The sequence below is a fragment of the Alosa pseudoharengus genome, unplaced genomic scaffold (assembly GCF_046254945.1).
Source record: "Alosa pseudoharengus isolate Yale_2024_CS ecotype anadromous, Long Island Sound unplaced genomic scaffold, YU_APseudo_1.1 YU_APseudo_1.1_scf_5, whole genome shotgun sequence".
NCBI classification, from domain to species: domain Eukaryota; kingdom Metazoa; phylum Chordata; class Actinopteri; order Clupeiformes; family Clupeidae; genus Alosa; species Alosa pseudoharengus.
The window spans coordinates 31959633-31975549 of NW_027468837.1; the positions used below are offsets into that span (position 1 = coordinate 31959633).

The 15917-nt window shown below is 44.1% G+C and overlaps 2 protein-coding genes across 3 annotated transcripts in view; one reads left to right on the plus strand and one right to left on the minus strand.

Moving 5' to 3' along the window:
• Positions 1 to 414: 414 nt before the first annotated feature.
• gpx1b (glutathione peroxidase 1b) lies at positions 415 to 1570 on the minus strand. Its single transcript, XM_076269071.1, has 2 exons — positions 1302 to 1570; positions 415 to 1079 (listed from the first exon to the last, which is right to left on the minus strand). Exons 1-2 carry the CDS (start codon positions 1521 to 1523, stop codon positions 729 to 731), a joined length of 573 nt encoding a protein of 190 aa, XP_076125186.1. The 5' UTR covers positions 1524 to 1570; the 3' UTR covers positions 415 to 728.
• The window catches only part of fancd2 (FA complementation group D2), a 20515-nt gene continuing 6167 nt past the window's right edge, over positions 1570 to 15917 (plus strand). The window contains exons 1-31 of one of the 2 annotated variants that reach the window (XM_076269067.1): positions 1570 to 2168; positions 2436 to 2527; positions 2687 to 2821; positions 2900 to 2967; positions 3069 to 3175; positions 3362 to 3419; positions 3502 to 3554; positions 3648 to 3726; positions 3822 to 3946; positions 4217 to 4304; positions 4487 to 4591; positions 5339 to 5439; positions 5837 to 5948; positions 6045 to 6080; positions 6195 to 6341; positions 7055 to 7189; positions 7541 to 7672; positions 8321 to 8428; positions 8942 to 9051; positions 9267 to 9321; positions 9629 to 9748; positions 9841 to 9914; positions 10122 to 10268; positions 10510 to 10610; positions 10805 to 10920; positions 11072 to 11180; positions 11981 to 12082; positions 12759 to 12856; positions 13047 to 13205; positions 13711 to 13821; positions 15324 to 15452. In XM_076269067.1, the coding sequence (XP_076125182.1) occupies positions 2461 to 2527; positions 2687 to 2821; positions 2900 to 2967; positions 3069 to 3175; positions 3362 to 3419; positions 3502 to 3554; positions 3648 to 3726; positions 3822 to 3946; positions 4217 to 4304; positions 4487 to 4591; positions 5339 to 5439; positions 5837 to 5948; positions 6045 to 6080; positions 6195 to 6341; positions 7055 to 7189; positions 7541 to 7672; positions 8321 to 8428; positions 8942 to 9051; positions 9267 to 9321; positions 9629 to 9748; positions 9841 to 9914; positions 10122 to 10268; positions 10510 to 10610; positions 10805 to 10920; positions 11072 to 11180; positions 11981 to 12082; positions 12759 to 12856; positions 13047 to 13205; positions 13711 to 13821; positions 15324 to 15452 (3087 nt within the window). In that variant the 5' untranslated portion in view covers positions 1570 to 2168; positions 2436 to 2460. Of the gene's footprint in view, positions 2528 to 2686; positions 2822 to 2899; positions 2968 to 3068; positions 3176 to 3361; positions 3420 to 3501; positions 3555 to 3647; positions 3727 to 3821; positions 3947 to 4216; positions 4305 to 4486; positions 4592 to 5338; positions 5440 to 5836; positions 5949 to 6044; positions 6081 to 6194; positions 6342 to 7054; positions 7190 to 7540; positions 7673 to 8320; positions 8429 to 8941; positions 9052 to 9266; positions 9322 to 9628; positions 9749 to 9840; positions 9915 to 10121; positions 10269 to 10509; positions 10611 to 10804; positions 10921 to 11071; positions 11181 to 11980; positions 12083 to 12758; positions 12857 to 13046; positions 13206 to 13710; positions 13822 to 15323; positions 15453 to 15917 lie in introns of both variants that reach the window. The other variant, XM_076269068.1, reaches the window with a different exon arrangement.

Consider the following 15917-nt stretch of genomic DNA (forward strand, 5'->3'; position numbering starts at 1 on the left):
AGTCTCGGGCAATTGGTTTGTTGTAACTTACTGTACATCAAGATACTTTCCCCTGCATCACAGTAATTAACCAGCTTAATGTGTAATTATTGAATATATGATAATTAGGCCTAAAACTTAAGACTGCCAGGAACCGTTGGAATTAATCTGTCTAGGTACCACAAATGACTTTTTTTTTAAGGTCAAGCCTTTGTGAGTTTAAATCTGCCTAGTATTTAGGTCGTGTAGTTGAGATTAAGCCCGAGATTGAGCCTGGTGACTTCAAGAAATAGACTATTAATTAACACCTACAAATAAAATTATTTAGTCGCCACATTATCATGGGTTTCATAGTCTAGTTTGCAATAAGCCGATGCAGGACATGAATACCTAGCCTACATTTCACCAAAGTGAAATAACTAGATGGATAAAATGTTTCATGTAAAAAATATATTTATTCAGTCAGCAGAGCATATTGTGCTTTCCATAGACATTGCAACTGTCAAGTCAAGACGTTAAAATGGCATCTGGTATCCCCCACAAATATGTTTAAAAGAATACCTTCATTAATTGAACATCTTAACACAGGCACATTGTATATGAGCACAAATGGCCCACTGGCAACAGCATGTCTCACAGAGGCAAGATAATCACGGAAGACTAGACTATCAGACTTTGTGATGGAAATAAATCAAAGAAAGGTTAGCCGATGTAACATATTGCCTCTGTTGAAACTATGCTTGGACGTTTTAGTTAGCAATGTTAAGAAGCTTCTTGATATCTGCCTCGATGTTGCTAGTGAGGAATCTGCGCCCATACCGCTTAAAGGGCACTCCATCCGGACCAATGAGAAACTTCTCAAAATTCCAAGCGATGTCATTCCTACAAACGGGACTCCATATGATATTCTTGGGCTCCGTCATGAAACACATCGGCTCATCGCTGGGGAAAGGAATCTTGTCTTTCAGAAACACAAACAAAGGATGGGCATCTTTTCCATTTACGTCGACCTTCTCAAGGAGTTTAAATTTGGGCTCGAAGCCGTTTCCTGGTCGAACATATTTCAAAGATTGCAGAATTTCCTCATTGTTGCAGTTCTCCTGCGAAAATGAAAAACAAAGGGACAGTGTTTAAAATAGGCTTACTTCCTCTCTGATTACATAATCTTTCGTTGTTCTGAAACAAAAAACAGACTATAGCCTAGGCCTTGCCAACATATTTCACAATTAGGCTAACATAACAATACTTATATTAAATACCGATGCAGACATACAACGAGGCCTAGAGAAAAATGACCAAATATTGTTAACAATGTATCCCACCTGATGTCCGAACTGGTTGCAGGGCACTCCCAGAACCACAAGCCCCTTTGAGGAATACTTCTCGTGGAGCTCGTTCATCTGGGTATAATCCCTGGTGGTCGTGCCTCATAGAGACGCCACATTCTCGATAAGGATAACTTTACCCTTAAGTGATGAGAAATTCAATATCTCTCCTGTAAGTAACCTTGCAGAAACATCGTAGAGAGTTTTAATTGCGGCCATGTCTGCTGAACTGGACGGCGAGTATAAACTTCAGTCGCAGGTACACGCACTTTTATCATGCGCAGCCTACTGAAGAAGGAAGTGTCACGGGCAGTTTAGGCTTTGAGAGGCGTGTCGAGTAAGGCACACCTTACAAGTAGTCTACTCATGTTGATTCAGCGCATTTTGAAGGAAAACCAATGACATCATTATGATTTGCGTGGGCACTGGGCACAAGTATTTTCCGTCGCTACACAAGGCTACCAACACCTCTTTTTACATAGTCTCTATGTATGCCAGTGAGTTACCATTAAGAGATGAACTGTTTGGAGGGTGGTAAGAGGTGGTTGGTTGGTTGGTTGGTTGTGTTGTTATGTCACTGGATATGAATTGAAAATGGTCCAACAAGGTTGTGTCTTATAAAATGCCGAAAATACGAATTGAACCGTAAGCACACGAAGGATAACGAGCATGTGATGAACAGAGCGCTGAACATCTTATCAAGTTTCACTCAGTTCGTAGTACAACACTTTTCGACGGCCCCTTATTACAAAACATTGGCGCGGGAACTACCCTTCAGTGTTTTCAGCCAGCCTACCATTACTGTTTATGGTGCTACAACTAGGCCTACAGCTTACATTGTAACGTTTTTGGAGGAGCAAAAGGGTATGTGACGTTCAGGTTATGGAATAACTAGATAAATTAGCCATACAAATCGAATGTCATTGTAGACAAGTGCGAGATTATGGTGTCAGTTGCCTAACGTTAAATGAAATCCGTGTTAATAACTTGTTTTGTGAGGAACTAGCAGTAGCATGGGCTAGCGTAAAGTTAATGTTAACGTTAGGTAAGCTGTTGTATTGTTTTTGTAAGTCAAGCGTCCCGATATGAACAGCCAAACTCAAATGAAAATCCTCTTCTTGGTAATTTTAGCATAACTAGCTGCTAACGTTACAATATGATGCGGAAGAAGAAGCGTCCCTCTTTGGACCAGACTGACAGCTCGGCGGCTCTCGACGGGTCAAGTAAGTTAACTTGAGATGATACGTGAACTTACCTAAAAATGAACTTGACAGCAATGGATTTTCATGTGTTAGTCTCTTACGGTTAACCATATATAATGGTCAAATGTGGGTATCAAGCAAAATGTTAAAACCACTGAAAAAAATTGACATTTTTTTCAGAGCCGAAGAAGGGTCGAACTGGTGGGCAAAGGCACTCCAAGTCTGTACAGGTGGTTCCTGATGAATCTGTATTTGTGCAGCTCTTACGGGAGGCCGGTGTCACCCTCAAACAAGATAGAGCATCTAATGAAATAGGTACGTTACACGAATACGTGTGTAACAGGTAACCGTTTAAATGCATATTAATTGTAAACTTTTTTTTTTACTTTTTAGCTGTCGACCAAGTAGTGTTCCAAAAGCGATTACAGCAAAGCCTGAAAAAGCACCCCAGATACCCTGGAGTAAGTAGGATGTAGGCTATTGTGTCACAGTCACACCTCTGCTTATTCGCTGTATCAGTTACTGCCTGGTTTTGTATGAAGTCCCAGCCTCTATCCCACAGATTATTCAAGAGTTTATCAATGGTCTGGAATCACACATTGAAGATCCGCAACATTTTAGGAATGGCCTCCTCCCCTGTGTTCCACGTCTTAATGACGAGGATTCCAAGTAAGAATTTAGCCATCTGTCCACATGAGAGAAGATGAAGCACATCACACCTGACCTCTGATAGTTATTTCTTTTTTGTGAGATTTATAGTATTACTATCTCATAATGACTTGTGATGTAAGATAAGGTAAGGTAAGGTGATAAATCAAAACAAATTTGTGCTCTGTCTCCTTTCCTACCTTCTAGTTCAGTATCGTATCAGGAGAGTCTAATGCGGCTACTGCTTGGCATTGAGATGCTACAGGTACATTTTTATCCTTTGCGTTTTTGAATGTATCCATAATGGCTTTTGTCTCATAAAAGTATATTTTGCTTTGTCTTCTTAGACCCCAGTCATAAATATATTGTTTGAGAAGTTGCCTGAGTTTATGTTTGATGGGTAAGTATATGTACCCCGTTTGTGAACTGATACTTTTGAATTGTTAAAACCATTGTTGAGAAAGCTTTCAAACATTGTCACTGTTATTTTCAGTGTTGGTGAAGATGGGCTGAATGTGCCCCGCATCATCATGAATCAGCTCAAATGGCTAGACAGAGTCATGGATAGCACTGTAGGTCAAACCCACAACTGTCAAAGGCACCTTTCAATTAACCGTAACATAAACAACTTCATGTATGTAATTTCATCATATGGGTATAATTTTAGGATTTGGCGAGTAAGCTCATGCAGCTTGTCTTTGTGGCCTCCCTGGAAGTGCAGCGAGATGTCATCACTAGTATTCCAGAAGTTCTGGAGGACTCTCAGCATGGTGACATTGCCAGGGAGCTCAAGTGAGTGTTAAGATTCTGTTCTACCATTACCAAACGCTCATGTAGTACACACAGCCATGTGCTCAGTTTATGGTACATTATTATAACTAATGCATTTCTTTCTCATTCCTTTCACCAAAACTTAATCCTTTGAAGGAAATACTTGGTTCTTATAAATCACATCACATGAAATCTGGCTTCAGGTCCATGTATTTCTGAGTCTTGAGTTTCATCCCATCAGATTCATGACTTGGATGGATCAATGGTCAAATATCACCTCTCTTTCTACAGCTCTCTGCTGAAGGAGAACACTCAGCTGACAGTCCCTATCCTAGATGCCCTGTCCAGTCTGAACTTAAGCCCTACTCTCCTGGCTGAGGTAGCTCCCTCACACACACACACACACTCATCCCAACTGTCTCTGCCTGTGCCCTCAAGTGTCCTCAACCTTCTAAAGCACCTGTTTTGTGTGTGTGTTTGTGTGTGTTTGTGTGTGTTTTTGTGTGTGTGTGTTTGTGTGTGTGTGTGTGTGTTTGTGTGTGTGTGTATTTGTGTAATAAGGTACGAGGGGCTGTGATGACAACCCTCTCTGCTGTGCAGCTGGAGGACCTTCCGGTGGTGGTGAAGTTCATCCTACACTCCATCTCTGCCGCTGATGCCATTGAGGTTGGTGTCGCTCTCTCTGATGTCTGGATGGGACGTAGACAACATGGCTCACACTGCACCGTGCACCACACAACACAGCTTTTCACCAGAGACTTTCTAATGACGAGAGACAGCACTCAAAAAAATCCTCCATAGAAATGCATGGGGTTAGTTTGTAACGCCAACACAGTTGTCTACACATATCCCGCCCCATCCGTGGCAAATCCGTTGACATGTGAAATACATTGTGCCAATCATTTGGTGTGTTGTGAATACATTGTGACAATCATGTGTTGTGTGCCTTGCGCACGCGCATTTCTGCCGAAATAGATGCCCGATAAGTGCCCCAAAAAGCGTTACAATATGGCCGCCAAGTGGAGGGACTTGCCTAAAAGGACTTTGATTTCACTACGTCCCTGTCATCTGCAGCCTCTCCTCTTTGAGTTTGTAGTCCTCTCTGCAGTTAGTAGAGCATAGACAGAGTTATTATGCACTTGATAGAAAAAGCTCAACAGTTTCAGAGGTCTTGTTAAGTGATGTCAATTTGGTTAGGAACATTTAGACTTTCAAATTTGACAGAGACTCTGTTGAAGTTGCTTCTGCATCCAGGAACTCTCTATACATGTGTAATTCCATGGATATTAGATATTAATAAAAGAGATTCGCCTCATCTGTGCTATTCAAAGGAGATTTCCACAGTCTTCAAAGGCATTACAGTACTCTTGATTTGTTTACATCTGTGTGTGTGTGTGTTTGTGGCACTGGCAGGTTGTGACAGAACTACGTAAGAAGTTGGAACTAGAGCTATGTCTGCTGCCCCCAGTGCTGCAGTCCTCCCAAAGCCGGCCCAGGATCAAGGGTGCAGCAAGGTGAGGAGCGGTGCCAGCAGCAGCTGTGTCTGGCTCAGGATCCTCTAAAAGGACTCTTCACAGCGTCAAGTGTTTGTGATAGTGGACCACACTAGTGATAAACATTTGCAACCCAGTGAGACATCTAGAGTTAAGATGAACTGGGCCTTGACCATAAAAGCATATAGATAAATAGATAGATACTTTATTGATCCTCAAGGGGAAATTCAAGGGGAAATTCAAATATCCCCATATATGTAAAAACTTGATCTGATTCATGGTACTTTCCAAGGGCTAAGGCATTTCAAAATGCTGTGAAGACTATGTTTTTCTTAAATGTTCAGTAGATTTTCAGCTTGGCCATCATTAGTTATTGTGTCGTCTTATGTCATCCCTTCTTTCCTTGTTGTTGCTTTAGTGCCTCCAACCTCCCAGCAGTCAGCAGCAGCCAGGATAGTGTGTCCCTCGTGCTGGATGCCATCAAGTCAGCCGTGAGATTCCAGAAAATGATATCTGAGGCTTGGCTCAAAGTGAGGATTAGATATTCTCAAGGAAACGTTTCCTTTCTTTCTTATTTCTTGATGTTGCATGGATGGTGTGTTGACTGTCTCTCTTTGGTTCTACAGGCAGTGGAAAATGTGGAGGAGATTGAAGATCACAAGGTACACAGACACAATCTGTGGCCAAAGATATGTTCTGCTCAGTTTACAGCTGCACACTGTGGGGCTTATAGTGTCTACTTCCTCTCTTCCTCTTGGTCTCCCGCTCCCTGACAGGTCATTGATCTCTTGGTGCTGTTTATCTTACACTCCACCAATGCCAACCACAGTCGCCGTGGGGCCGAGCGAGTACTAAAGGTCAAAATTCGAGGAGCCCTGATCCAGGAAGCACTACTCCAGAAGACCTTCAGAGGTCACGGGCAGGTCAGCCAGCCTTGAGTTTGACGGGGAGAGGGAGAAACTGATAATCTGTGCTGTACACCTGTGAACTTTCCCCCAGAAAATACATTGAGGTTGACTAGTAGTTGTAAGGTGTTTGCAGTTTAATCCTTGACTTTTAAAATCATCAGCCTCAAAATGTAATCAGAATGCAGATTCTAATACAGATACTCACTTTGTAAAAAACTGGACTTTGGTTAAGCAAATCTGGAGTATGTTGTGCCATAATCAAGTTAATATTTACCAGATTTAATATATTCAGACAGTGATGTTATCATTTTGGGGGCAAAGTCATAGAATATCAGGGAATTTTGGTAGCAGCACAAATTTACTTGCCAAGATACATTATACAAATATATTTCCAGTCAGAATTGGTGTATATTTGGTTATTATCTTTACTGCTTGCTTGAGTAGTTGTGGTTAGTCCAGCTTTGTTTATTCAAAGCCAATTTATTCATCTCCCACTCTAAAAAAGTAAAAGATTCTTGAATGCTACATGACTACTCTGAAATCTTTAGTTGGTATATAGTTAGGATATATACCAACTAAAGACTAAACTATATATTTAGTTGGGAACCTTGTATATTGTCAACTGTGAATACTTATGTGGTTCATCAAAATGAAGAAACCCAAATAGCCTTATTGCATCTTTCCTTAGTAGTGTAGTGCAAACTGCATGCTGTGCTGTTGCTCCTTAGGTCATGCGGGGATACTTCCCCTCTATCTTGGCTCTGGCCCAGAGTCTGGTGCGCTCCACTGATTCCTGTGTGGTGCCGTTTGGTGGCCATCTGTACAAGCAGGCGTTCACCACCTTCGACTCCTACTGCCAGCAGGTAAGCTCTACCACCTGGACATGGGTGCTACAGTCTGTGGGTGTATGCCAGTGCAAACTGGTTTGGCTGGATTTGCTTTGTTCTGCCTTTTCTTGGTAAACGGCCTTTTTAAAAAAAAAACCTGATGAGCTTAGTATGAAATATTCATCAGGAGACCTTCACGTGCTGTGGCTTTGTACATTTGTCTGCATACGCAGTAGTGCACGGTCTCCCTGTTCATTTAAGGAATGTTTTTGTTTTCATGATCCCACCAGGAATTTCTCTGTGCTCTACCCGAAGCCCCATGCTAGTTAATAGAGGCGGTGTGGGTGTGTTTGGTTAAAGGTGCCGTGTTGTATTGTGTCCTTGCAGGAGGTTGTGGCCTCGCTAGTGACCCACGTGTGTAGTGGTCTGGCTGCGGAGGTGGACGTGGCGCTGGAGCTCCTGTGTGAGCTGGTGGCCCAGAGGCCCAAGGAGATGGCGCTCTACGCTGTCTTCATTAAGGTGAGGGCTCTCCTCTCTCTGCCCATCACAGTACAGGAGGACATTGTGCAAACATGTCCTCCTATTATGGATTGTCAAAATAAACATTACAAGTTTGCAATTTGCATACATCTGTACATTACCCTTCCTTTGTAGCCAAGATTTTTAGAATGAGTATTTTGATTGAACCATAGCATATGTTTTAGTAAAAAGTAAGCTCATAAAGTGAGCCGGTTATCATTTAATTGCATTCTATTTAAACATCACCTTCCTTGTGAGGTAGCCTTTGTTAGGAAGACAGTCAAGGTGTTCCATGCCAGTTAGTAGGAAGAACACTGCCAGTGTTGCTAGGAAGAATGTAGGGAAATAAAGTGTATTTACCAAGGGCCTGTAGCTTTCTCAACACTCAGCATGCCTTATCTCCCTTCGCATTGTGTCCATTGAGCAAGCGTTGATGCTTTGCATACCACACCTTCTGTATCTACACCTTGCCCCTTGCTGAGGTGTGTGTGTGTGTGTGTGTCTGTGTGTGTGTGTGTCTGTGCGTCTCTGTGGGTGTGTGTGTGTGTGTCTGTGGATCTCTCTGTGGGTGTGTGTGTCTCTGTGTGTGTGTGTCTGTGGGTCTCTGTCTGTGTGTGTGTGTGTGTGTGTGTGTGTGTGTGTGTGCAGGGGATCCTGGACTACATGGACAATCTGAGTCCCCAGCAGATCCGCCGTCTCTTCCAGCTGCTGAGCGGAGTGGCGTTCGGAGCGGAGCAGCAGGGCGCTCACATCCAGGTGAGGCTGAAGGCCTGCAGAGCCCGTCTGGCCAGTCAGATCAGGGGGATGCTTTACGCCTGACAAAGCTCCTTATCTCCAAGAACCTGTCCGGCCAACCTCAACTAGATGGGTTCTGACCAAGGGTTCTCCTGTTAAGAATGCATTTGTCCTTGCTACCACCATCTTTTACTTGGTTCATGCCTTGGGCACTGTAAAGAACATTGAGACCAATGTCCATTGTTAATCATGATTTATAAATCAGTGTAATTGAATTGATCTTAACAAAATTAGGATAATTGAATTGGGGAGGAAATCTAATGGAGGTATAGAAATGTAGTCGCTGATTTGTGGGTAGAGTTAATGTCCAGTACATAGAATAAAGTCACGTTTCACCTGCAGATTTGTGTGCAAAAGTAAGTGAGATTGACTCTGTGTTGTGTTCTGTCAGGATGACATGCACATAGTGATCCGGAAGAAACTCTCTTTGTGTGCAAAAGTAAGTGAGATTGACTCTGTGTTGTGTTCTGTCAGGATGACATGCACATAGTGATCCGGAAGCAACTCTCCAGCACAGTGCTGAAGTACAAGCGCATTGGCATCATTGGCGCCGTCATGGTGGTGGGCAGCATGGGAACCCGCAGGTAACGCCGCCATCTCAGTGCTGGACTCATGTGACCACATGTGCCATGGATAGGAATGTTCTGATGTTGCATTATAGACCCTTCTAGGGGGATCTACTTTCAGCTGTTACTGGCACTGCTTCTCTTACTTACTGTCACACACACACACACACACACACACACACACACACAGACACAGTGTCCCATAATCACTGATCCTGGTCTTTTTTTTGTAGGAACAACCCTGAGAACACCCAGGGTGGCACTCTGCCTAAAGAGACACAGAGACAGGTGAGCCAACCTGAAACTGGCACTGGGCCCAGGAAGCTTTTTTTCCTGCACTACCTTGTGAATGTGTATGAGCGGACAAGCTGATTAAGTTCCTGTTAAGTGATTGTTCTTGCATTGGGTGTGTGTATTAGTTTGGTGTCTAGTTAAGTTGTGATTATGTATATTTAATTCTCTCTCTCTCTGTGTGTGTGTCTGTGTCTGTGTGTGTGTGTGTGTGTGTGTGTGTGTGTGTGTGTGTGTGTGTGTGTGTGTGTGTGTGTGTGTGTGTGTGTGTGTGTGTGTGTGTGTGTGTGTGTGTGTGTGTCAGGTGATAAACCTGCTGGAGCTGGTGCGCTCTTGCAGCGAGGGCTCTCCTGAGGCAGCTGCTCTCTACTATGATGAACTGGCCAAGCTGGTGCTGACCGGCAAACTAGACCCTCTTATTCAGGTGTGTGTGTTTATCACTCTAGCCACTCGCCTTGAACGCTGTGTAAGACACTCCGTTATCAGTGCTCTGATCTGCCTTGCGTCGTGTTACAGGCCTGGATCGGGAAGAGCGTGCTGGAGGACTTCCAGGAAGACTTTGTGGTGGACCTCGGCCCAGACATCTCAGGGTTAGTGGAACAGAGTGACTTGCTGCTGAGAGTTGTACTTTAGCTGATTCAGAGCCGGGTTCAAGGTTCATCTCATTCAATCCTATTGCATCATCCGTGCACTGGGCTCCACCCAGTCAGTAAAAGCTGTGCCAAAGTCTACTTCCTGTATCCGCTCTCTTGGCTTATGGTGTCTGCTGCCCCCTGGCGGCTGATTGTATATTGCAGCGCCTTCCCCCTGCCGGCCTCGGTCATGTACAACCTGGACGAGGACGAGAGCCAGGGAGGCATCGCTGTCAATCTGCTGCCCCTTGTGGCTCAGGAACTCAGCCACAGGGCAGACAAAAGGAGCCAAGTGAATGACGACGGCAAACGGTCAGTCGAGGTCACCTCTCCACGCTTTGGTTTAAACATGATCAGATTCAGAGTTGAGTAGCAGTACATTAGTGATATATAACACTGTAATGGGCAACAGATCTCTTTAAAGTTTCTGTGTGTTTGTGTCTGTGTGTGTCTGTGTGTGTGTCTCTCTGTGTGTCTGTGTGTCTGTGTGTCTGTGTGTGTGTGTGTGTGTGTGTGTGTGTGTGTGTGTGTGTGTGTGTGTTAATATCAACAGGCAGGTGTCTCCTTTGTGTTTGGCATCTTTCTTCCGTCTGCTGAGGCTGTGTGAGGAGGTGCAGCATCAAGGGGACTTGGAAGAGATCGATGCCCTTCTGGGTAAGGAGAACAACACACACAGTCTGTGGTCCATGTTGTAGGCCATGGGAGATACAAAACAAAAACAAAATATTTGATTTGTTGGTTAAAGCAAGTGCTGTGTATTCATAAATAATTTGGGTGCCACAGGGCTAGTGTGTGTGGATATTTTGGAATGACCTGTCCTGTTTCCTGTTCCCTGTTCCCATCAACAGGCTGCCCTCTGATCCTGACAGACATGGACGTGGTGGACAAACTGGAGAGCCTCTCCAAGACCGAGCGAGACTTTGTGTGCTCTCTGCTCTTCTACACCATCAACTGGTTCAGAGAAGTGAGGCCGCACCTGTTCATCCAGCCTGTTGTTAGATTTCCTGGATATTGACATACACCCAGTCCTTTTGTCCCCAGCGTTGCTCTTTTGACAGGCCTGCTTGTTTGTTGTGTGTGTGTGTGTGTGTGTGTGTGTGTGTTTACATCTGTAGGTGGTGAACGCATTCTGCCAGCAGAAGGATCCTGAGATGAAGATGAAGGTGGTGACTCGGCTGCAGAACATCACCTATCTGCAGAGCCTGCTGGAGAAGAGCCTGGCAGGTGAGAGGCCTTACACTTCAGCTGACCCGCACCTTCTCGCTCACGTTCTGTGCTGCACTCCTTGTGCCATTCGGTTGTTGCAATAATGTGCAGATAATTCTGTTTCCAGGTCAAGCTGGGCCCACAGCGGCTTGATTTTGTCCATAGACAGTAAAAAAAAGACTGTTCAGAGTAACTTAGAAAAAAAATGGTAATTCTACTACTCACCTCTGCCTCAAACCTCCTAAGATCCTATTTTTAAAGAGGCCCGGTCTTTACCCTTGATTATATCATCTGGCTGTACAGCTACACTGATTACTCTGTTAGAGTTAAGTGATTTCTTTATCCTCACATAAAAGGAGGTGATTGTGAAAGGGTTCACAGGTTGTGAGAACAGGCTGGCTGCGCTAGTAGGCTAATTTGGATGAAAGAGTGGGAGGTCCTAGCCTGGGTAACGTCAGACCTCATGTCATTGAGATGGGGTCTGGGAACTACACATTCATTTTCTCGTATTTGAAACGTGGTTTACGAATGCCCAGAGCCGCTGCGAATGTCTATCAAATGCGTCTCTATGTAGCTCATAACCGCTTTGGTGTGTCGTCATCGTCTTACTGTTCCCCCTCCGTTCTGTGATTGGTTCCTTCATTGAGGTGAAAACGAAGTCCATGGAATCCAGGCTGCCAGCGTGAATAAAATCGCACGCAAGGCAGCATGGAGAAACCCAGGCTAGGGAGGTCTGGGAATGACTTGTGAACTTAGGCTTAACAACCGGATTAGGTCTTATATACTGACAAAATCCACCTCTGCCCTCTCTGCTATAGTGACGCCTGGCTTCATGCCTCCACTGGCCAACTTTGACTGTGACAGCACAGAGCTCACGGCTCCAGCTCCTTCCTCAGCGCCAGCTAAGAAGGCAAAGAAAGGTAACCTCCTGGTGTCTGAAATGAGATATCTTTAGGTATTTCTATCCAAGTAACTAATGACTTAACAAACACAACAGAAATCATTTTTTTATTCTATTTGTTCTAACAAGCTCAGGACACTTTGCAACTACTTGTTTTTACATAGATTTATTTTCTAAAGCTTTTTACTATGTGTATTTTAGATTATTCGTATCTGTGTGCCATACTACTCCACATCCAAATTTCCCCCTCATGGAGAAATAAAGTTTTGAATTGAATTCAACTGAAATATTTGTGTCAGAGCTCAGTTGAAAGTGAGCGTTGCTGTGTCCTGTTTGTGAGTGCTGGAGCCTGTGGCGTTAGTGTAAAGGCCCATTCACACCAAGAACGATAACGATAACGATAGCTATAAATAAATATCGTTCTCGTTAATATGAATGACGACGTTCACACATAAACTATAACGATAACGACATGAAAAACGATATCGTTGGGGATCACTTTCAGAACGATTTTCAGAACGATAAAAAGCTAATAGCCAATCAGAACCCATTGAATTTTAACCGTCACATTCATTAACACAAGGAGAGACTTTGTTTATCGTTGTTCAGTGTGAACGCTTTTATCGTTATGGTTATAGTTATCGTTATCGTTCTTGGTGTGAATGGTCCTTAAGTGGTGTGTTGCTGCCCTGTAGATTCTGCTGGGAAGAAGAGAAAGGCTCGTGCCAGCAAGAACTCCTCAGCTGACAGCTCTCAGCTGGAGGAGGCTACCGAGGCAGAGGAAACGCAGCAGGTGTTTATAATCACAGTCAAACACACAGAGACACACACACACACACACACACACACACACTTTCATAATCAAGTTGACATTTATTACAAAGAATAACGTTTGCAGACACCTGCTTAGCTGTTAAAATCTGAAAGCTGCTGAAATCAGGACTGCTGTCACAACTCTAAAACTTGAGCTTGTAATGTGACAGGAGCCTGCAGAGAAGGAGAAAGAGAAGGAGAAGGAGAGAGCAGGCATCAGTCTGTCCGCCTACCGCCCGTTCTTCAGAGAGCTGGACATAGAGGTGCTGGGCGTGCTGGAATGCGGCCTGCTCTCACGCACCCTGCTGGACACCGAGCTCCACAGCAGGGTACTGTCAATCACAGCGCAATTATCCCTCCCACACAGTCATCACTGCCACGGTCATCACTGCCACGGTCATCCCTCCCACACAGTCATCACTGCCACAGTCATCCCTCCCACACGGTCATCACTGCCACAGTCATCCCTGCCACAGTCATCACTGCCACAACATAGAGGGCTTCCCACAACCCCCCCCCTAAAAACAAACAAACAAACAAACAAACAAACAAACAAACAAACAAACAAAAAAACAGACCAAAGCCAGAGAACCATCAAACATAGACCAGTCAGTCATACCACTTCATAACTCCTTAATATTTAAATGTCAAAATAGTTTCATTGTAGAGATCTCAGACAGTTGCAAAGAGGCAAGACCTAATCAATGCTCTATTGTAAATGTGCTGAATAGTGAAGGGGCTTTGCTGCCTGACGTTAATGATGGGCACTAGTGCGGAGCATGTAGCAGATAGTGTGCGTGTGCTCAGCTGACGGCTCCCTGTGGCTCCGTGCAGGTGCGCGAGGAGGTGCAGCTGGGACCTGCAGAGCTGGTCTTCCTGCTGGAGGATCTGTGGCGCAAGCTGGACTTTAGCCTGGCCCCCGCTAAGAAGGCTCCATTTCTCAAGGTACTCACACACCATAGAGCAACACATGGTGGTATATACCATAGAGCAACACATGATATATTTATCATTTCATCATTTATGAACATGGGAAATCACACACCATAGAGCAACACATGATGGTATATACCATAGAGCAACACATGGTGGTATATACCATAGAGCAACACATGATATATTTATCATTTTATCATTTATGAACATGGGAAATCACACACCATAGAGCAACACATGATGGTATATACCATAGAGCAACACATGGTGGTATATACCATAGAGCAACACATGATATATTTATCATTTTATCATTTATGAACATGGGAAATCACACACCATAGAGCAACACATGATGGTATATACCATAGAGCACACACCATAGAGCAACACATGATGGTATATACCATAGAGCAACACCATAGAGCAACACATGATGGTATATACCATAGAGCACACACCATAGAGCAACACATGATAGTACACACCTTCTGGAAACATTGTTTGCATTAAACTTGGCTGCGAGAGTGTGCAGTCTCCCCCTGTTCATCAACACACCATAGAGCACACATCGTAGAGCAACACATGATGGCCGTTTTTTCTGATGTGTGTGTAAAGTGAGCCCTGAGTGGTGACAGATGTTGGTATGATGGAAAGGGTAGACGAACTAAGCTGCTCAGTGGCTGTGTGTGAAGTGAGATGTGATGTCCGTCTGTGACTATGTTTGAAGTGAGATGTGATGTTTGTCTGTGACTATGTTTGAAGTGAGATGTGATGTGTGAAGTGAGATGTGATGTTTGTCTGTGACTATGTTTGAAGTGAGATGTGATGTGTGAAGTGAGATGTGATGTTTGTCTGTGACTATGTTTGAAGTGAGATGTGATGTTTGTCTGTGACTATGTTTGAAGTGAGATGTGATGTTTGTCTGTGACTATGTTTGAAGTGAGATGTGATGTGTGAAGTGAGATGTGATGTTTGTCTGTGACTATGTTTGAAGTGAGATGTGATGTGTGAAGTGAGATGTGATGTTTGTCTGTGACTATGTTTGAAGTGAGATGTGATGTTTGAAGTGAGATGTGATGTTTGTCTGTGACTATGTTTGAAGTGAGATGTGATGTTTGTCTGTGACTATGTTTGAAGTGAGATGTGATGTGTGAAGTGAGATGTGATGTTTGTCTGTGACTGTTTGAAGTGAGATGTTATGTTTGAAGTGAGATGTGATGTTTGTCTGTGACTATGTTCGAAGTGAGATGTGATGTGTGAAGTGAGATGTGATGTTTGTCTGTGACTATGTTTGAAGTGAGATGTGATGTTTGAAGTGAGATGTGATGTTTGTCTGTGACTATGTTTGAAGTGAGATGTGATGTTTGTCTGTGATTATGCTAGAAATGAGATGTGGTGTTTGTCTGTGACTATGTTTGAAGTGAGATGTGATGTTTGAAGTGAGATGTGATGTTTGTCTGTGACTATGTTTGAAGTGAGATGTGATGCTTGTCTGCCTGCGTCTGCAGGCCAAGGCTGACCGGACGGTGGGCTTCTCCCACCTGCAGCAGAGGAGCGTGCGGGAAGTGGCCGACCACTGCCTGCAGCTGCTGCCCACACTGTCCACACATCTAGAGAACTGCCACAACCACTTCCAGGTGCGTGCTGTTCACACACACACATGCAGAGCCACTAATCCTTCCTGTGTGTGTGTGTGTGTGAGTGTGTGTGTGTGTTTTTGGTTGTGCGTGTTTCTGTCTGTGTGTGCGTGTCTGTCTGTGTTTGTGTGTGGGTGTGCATGTGCTTGTGTGTGTGTGTGCGTGTGTCTGTCTGTGTCTGTGTGTTTGTGTCTGTGTGTTTGTGTTTGGGTGTGCTTGTGTGTGTGTGTGCGTGTGTGCATGTGTCTGTCTGTGTCTGTGTGTTTGTGTTTGTGTGTGGGTGTGCATGTGCTTGTGTGTGTCAGAGAGAGACAGGAGAGATACTGGGGATTAAATGCAAGTGATCATGTGGGGGAAGACAGTTGTAGTGCCATCTTTCTATCAGGAAAAGTTTTTTGTAGACAGTTATTTATGCTGACTGTGTTTGTCTGTCCTTGTCTGAATCAAGAAAAGAGAAAAACAAAC